Genomic DNA, 6,000 nt, shown 5'->3' on the forward strand with positions numbered 1-6,000 from the left:
GACTGCGCCATTGCACTCCAGCCTGGGAGACAGAGCAAGACTCCATCTCAAAAAAAAAAAAGGTGACCGAAGAGACATTGCAGCTAAATACAATACCACCTGACTCTAGACTGGACTCTGTTTTGTAGTTTTTTGTTTTTGTTTTTTAAGGCTCTAAAGCACATTACTGAGTTAATTTTACAAAAATATGTATATATATATATATATATATATATACAGGTAGCAGATTAGAGAAAAATGTTTATCAATAAAAAACTTGCTGACATTAATAACTACACTGTGATTATGTAAGAAAATATCTCTATTTTAAGAAAATACACACTGAAGCCCCACACAGTGGCTTTGCCTGTAATCCCAGCACTTTGGGAGGCTGAGGTGGGCAGGTGGCTTGAGCTCAGGAGTTCAAGACCAGCCTGGGCAATGTGGTGAAACCTTTTGTCTCTCTTATTAAAAACTGAAAAATATTTTTTAAAAATTTAAAAAGAAAATACACACAAAGGCATTTAGGAATAAAGAGCCATGAGGCATTTAACATGCCTTCAAATGATTGGGGGTCGGGGGAGGAAAGGTGTGTGTATATAAAATAAAATGGGAGGAATCACTCCACCCAAACTTGAAGCCTACTATAAAGGCACAATTTCAAAAACAGTGCAGTGTTGGCAGAAAAATAGACACATATATCAATGGAACAGAATAAAGACCCAGAAATAGAATAGACCCACATAAATCTGTCCAACTAATTTTTGACAAAGGATCAAAAGCAATTCAGTGGAAGAAATGTGCTTTTTCAACAAATGATGTTGGAGCAATTGGACATCCATAGGAAAAAAAAAAAAGAGAGAGAGAAGATCCAGGACCCAAACTTCATACCTTATACAAAAATCAAGTCAAAATGGATTCTAGACTTAAATGTAAAACTATAAAACTTAGAAAGAAATAGGAGAAAATTTTCTAGTACCCAGAGCTATACAAAGAGTTCTGTGGCTTGTTACCAAAAGCACAATAAAAGGAAAAATTGATAAGTTGGACCTTATCAAGATTATTTTTGCTCTGTGAAAGACCCTGTTAAGAAGATGAAAAGACATACTACTAACTGGGCAAAATACTTGAAACCACATAGCCAACAAAGGAGTATTTAGAATATGTAAAGAATTCTCAAAACTCAGCATTAAAAAACAAACAAACTGGCGGGTGCAGTGGCTCACACCTGTAATCTCAGTACTTTGGGAGGCCGAGGCAGGTGGACCACCTGAGGTCAGGAGTTCAAGACCAGGCTGACCAACATGGTGAAACCCTGTCTCTACTAAAAATACAACATTAGCCGGGCATAGTGGCGCATGCCTGTAATCCCAGGTACTTGGGAGGCTGAGGCAGGAGAACTGTTTGAATCCAGGAGGTAGAGGTTGCAGTAAGCCAAGATCACACCATTGCACTCCAACGTAGGCAATATAGTGAGATTCCGTCTCAAAAAAAAAAAAAAAATTAAAATGTGCAAAAGACATGAACGCATATTTCCCTGAAGCAGATACATAGATAACAAGCATATGAAAAGAAATTCAACATTGTTAGCCATTAGGGAAATACATATTAAAACCACAATGAGATATCACTACACACCTGACAGGATGAGGATGTAGCCGAGAAACTGAATCACTCCTACATCACTGGCAGGAATATAAACTGGTACAGCCACCCTGGAAGAGTTTAGCAGTTTCTTATAAAACTAAACACAGAACTACCATATGACCAGCAGTTGCACTCTTGGGTACTTATCCCAGAAAAAATGAAAACACACAAAAACCTATAAAAGGAATGTTCAGTAGCTTTACTTTGTAACAGCCCAAAACTAGCAACAATCCAGGCATCTTTTAATGGGTCAATGGTTAAAAAAGCTGTGGTACATGCATACCATGGAATACTAGTGAGCAATAAAAAGTAACAAACTATTGACACATATAACAAGCTCAGTGAATCTCCAAGGAATTACCATAGTGAAAAAAGCTAATCCCAAAAGGTTACATACTATACATTTTCATTTATGTAACATTCTTAAAATGGTAAAATTATACAAATGGAGGACAAAATCGTAGCTGCCAGGGAGGAGCAGGGTGGATGTGGCTATAGAAGGGATTCTGTGGTGATGAAATAACTGTTCTGTATGTATCTTTACTGTATCAATATCAACTTATTGGTTACTATATTAGATTATAGTTTTGCACAATGTTACTATTAGGAGAAAATGGGCAAAAGAGTACATGGGGTCTCTCTGTATTATTCCTTACAACTACATATCAATCTACAATTATCTCAAAACAAAACATTTTAATTTTTTTAGGTTGCATATCAACAATTTCGTATAGTTCACTTCAATACTTAAAATTCAGCTGAGTCAGCCAGGCGCGGTGGCTCACACGTGTAATCCTAGCAGTTTGGGATGCCAAGACGGGTGGATCACAAGGTCAGGAGATCGAGGCCATCCTGGCCAACATGGTGAAACCCTGTCTCTACTAAAAATACAAAAATTAGCCAGGCATGGTGGCACACACCTGTAACCTCAGCTACTGGGGAGGATGAAGCGGGAGAATCACCTGAACCCAGGAAGCAGAAGTTGCAGTGAGCCGAGATCGAGCCACTGCACTCCAGCCTGGCGACAGAGCAAGACTCCGTCTCAAAAAAAAAAAAAAAAATTCAGCTGAATCACAATTCAACCTAAGCTCATGACTTCATGACTACACTGGACTTCCTCACTACCCCTTGCTCACTCAAGGAGGCCAAAGACCATTAGCTAAGTCTCAGGGTGGAGGTATTGAGGACTCAAAGAGGTTACAGTAGCATGGAGGCCCAGGTCTGTGAGGAAGAGTTAAATTACTCTCCCAGTTCAGAGTGAGGCCCTTAGTGGTCTAGATAAGTAACACTCTATAACAAATTTTAGATGCAGTGGCTCATGACTATAATCCCAGCACTTTGGGAGGCCAAGGTGGGAGGATTGCTTGAGCCCAGGAGTTCAAGACCAGTCTGGGCAACATAGTGAGCCCTTGTCTCTACAAAAAAAAATTAAAAGATTAGCCCAGTGCAGTGGCATGCATCTGTACTCCCGGCTACTTGGGAGGATTGCTTGAGCCTGTGAGGTTGAGGCTGCAGGGAGCCGTGATCATGCCACTGCACTCCAGCCGGGGAGTTTTTGAGACAGAGCAAGACCCTGTCTCAAAAAAAACAACAACATAAGAAAGAGAGACAAAGGAAGAGAAAAAAAAATTGGGGAAAACCCTATTTTATTCTTTCTCTAATTCAGAAGAATAGGAAGCTGGCCCAAGGTGGTGGCTCACACCTGTAATCCCAGCACTTTGGGAGGCCAAGGCCAGCAGATTGCCTGAGGTCAGGAGTTTGAGACCAGCCTAGTCAGCACGGTGAAACCCCATCTCTAATATTAGCTGGCCATGGTGGCGCGCGTCTGTAGTCGTGGCTACTTGGGTAGCTGAGACAGGAGAATCACTTGATCCTGGGAGAGGGAGGTTGCAGTGAGCCCAGATTGTACCACTGCACTCCAGCCTGGGTGACAGAGCAAGATTCTGTCTCAAAAAAAAAAGAAGAAGAAGAAAAAGAATAGGAAGCTCTAAATATGAAATGAAGAAGGAAACTGGGAAGAAGGTAGAAATTGAGAGATGTTCTCTCTCTATCAGCAATAAGCTGCTTTCTTCTACAGAAGCTCACTCTCCCTGGCATCCGGACTGAAGAAATAGGTCTTTAGAAGAGTGATCTTGGCTGGGCACGGTGGCTCACACCTGTAATCCCAACACTTTGGGAGGCTGAGGCAGGTGGATCACTTGAGGTCAGGAGTTCAAGACCAGCCTGGCCAATATGGTGAAACCTCCTCTCTACTAAAAATACAAAAATAGCCAGGCGTGGTGGTATGCGCCTATAATCCCAGCTACTCAGGAGTCTGAGGCAGGAGAATCACTTGAAGGCAGAGTTTGCAGTAAGCCAAGGTCATGCCATTGCACTCCAGCCTGGGTGACAGAGGGAGACCCTGTCTCAAAAAAAAAAAAAAAAAAAAATGATCTAATTAGCAAAGCTACTCAGGAATGGTGACCACGTGCCACCAGTTAGGGTTGCTCTCTGTCCTGGGACTTTTTACCCGGCCTCAGGGTTAAGACACCTAGAAATCTAGTCCTGGTTAACCAAACCATCTGTGAAAGACTAGTTATATCCCTTCTCCTCCTAGCTTACTACTTGACCACCAACACCGCTACTCACTCCCGTTAGTGGAGGAAATTTAACCAGATGACCTAGAAGTTCTCTTCCAGGGTCTCCCACTCTCTTTCCCTGTGCATCCTGACTCTCACTGGCTGGTCTGAAATAGTGCTAAGTGTTAATAGCCCCATTGGGCCTGGCTTAGAGACTCACCTTTTATTCCTGGTGAGTCCTGGCACATCCAGTGGATTGAAACAGCTCCTTGGAGAGGCTCCCTTGCTCACTGCTTAGACTTCACTGGTCAGAGGAAGATGCAAGGGACATTCTTTGGCTTGCCCTTTTAGTCCAAACATCACATGATTTTATGGCACTCTTCCATCTGGAGCTGAAAAAAGACCAGACGCCTCTGACTCCCACAGTCACTGCTTGCTCCAGGCAGATCCAGTGGCAGGCTTTTGCCACAGTCTCTGGAGTCCATGGGAAAAGAATGTGGTCTGAGAGAAGATCTTCCACCAAGTGGAAACACCCAAGTGCCTGAGGCACATTCATGAGCATGAGCAACATGGAATTTCTTTTCAAATGTCAAAAATGCAAACCAAGTAAGCCCACTTATTTCTACATCTGGTTCACTGGGCGTGGAGAAAAACAAAATGGGAAAAAAAAAATCCTGAATGCCATGCATGTCATTGTGTTTACAAAGCTAGGTCCAGAAATATGATTATGACAGTACTCAAAGTCAACAGGATACAAGATTCGTGTGTGTGCATGCATGTATATGCACACGTGTGTGTGGTGTGAGTGGAGGAGAGCTAGTAGAAAGGACCTAGACTTCCCAGCTAAGCACAAATGTATGAATCCTGGCTCGGCCACTGACTGACTTTACAGCCTTGGCCAACTTGCCTAACTTCTCTAAGTCTCTGTTTCGCAATCTGTAAAATGGAAATAATACCTAGCACCTAATTCACAGTTGTGATAAGTTTTGCTGTTACATGTAAATGATGAAATAGTCTCAGTAAATGGTAGCTTACTATAATACTTTGTCCATTGAGAGAGACAGTGACAGACAAAAAGGATGGCTTTTTTTTTTTTTTTTTTTTTTTTTGAGACAGGGTTTCACTCTGTCACCCAGGCTGGAGTACAGTGACGTGATCTCAGCTTACTGTAGCCTCAACCTCCCAGGCTCAGACATTCCTCCCACCTCAGCCTCCAGAGTAGCTGGGACTATAGGCACACACCATCACACCCAGATAATTGTTTTATTTTCTGTAGAGACAGGGTCTCATTCTATTGCCCAGGCTGGTTTGAATTCCTGGGCTCAAGCAATTCTCCCACCTCAGCCTCCCAAAGTGCTGGGATTATAGGCATGAGCCGCCATACCTGACAGAATGGAATTTTTTTTTTGCAATGAATAAATAAATGTGTGGTATATGCATTTATGTGGCTAAAGAGAGAGAAATAAGAAGGTCTTGGTTTTTGGAGATCATATCCTTGAAACTTCATTATTTAAATGTCTTTCTTTTATTATGCTTGAGGAACCCTGTTGCCCGTCCTCTTTTACAGAAAGTTCCAGAATATAAGCTAAACTATATAACCTAATATAAACTTACATTCCAGAATATAAGCTAAACTATATAACCTAACCCAAATGCCTCTAGAGCCATTGGAACCAATAGTGTTGTTTCAAGTTTCTGTTTCCCCAGTGGCAATGACAATAGGACTGTCATTAGTGCAGAAAACAATTAAGGGTAGTCTCCACTTTAAATTTATTTTTTAATCTAAAGTTTACAAGATTAAAGAGTGATACCTACA

General features: G+C 41.7%; 1 protein-coding gene across 3 annotated transcripts in view; it reads right to left on the reverse strand.

Annotated features, from left to right (window-relative positions):
* The window catches only part of DNAJC6 (DnaJ heat shock protein family (Hsp40) member C6), a 166,359-nt gene extending 161,584 nt beyond the window's left edge, over positions 1 to 4,775 (reverse strand). The window contains exons 1-2 of one of the 3 annotated variants that reach the window (XM_063654581.1): positions 4,405 to 4,470; positions 1,618 to 1,694 (exon numbers count right to left, since the gene is read on the reverse strand). Coding sequence is in view for 1 of the 3 variants with exons in the window: in XM_063654574.1 (XP_063510644.1) it covers positions 4,405 to 4,432 (28 nt within the window). In the remaining 2 variants the exon portion in view is untranslated. Of the gene's footprint in view, positions 1 to 1,617; positions 1,695 to 4,404 lie in introns of all 3 variants that reach the window. The other 2 variants (XM_063654583.1, XM_063654574.1) reach the window with 2 other exon arrangements.
* Between the last annotated feature and the right edge of the window lie 1,225 nt (positions 4,776 to 6,000).

Source organism: Pongo pygmaeus, chromosome 1 (assembly GCF_028885625.2).
Source record: "Pongo pygmaeus isolate AG05252 chromosome 1, NHGRI_mPonPyg2-v2.0_pri, whole genome shotgun sequence".
Classification (NCBI taxonomy): domain Eukaryota; kingdom Metazoa; phylum Chordata; class Mammalia; order Primates; family Hominidae; genus Pongo; species Pongo pygmaeus.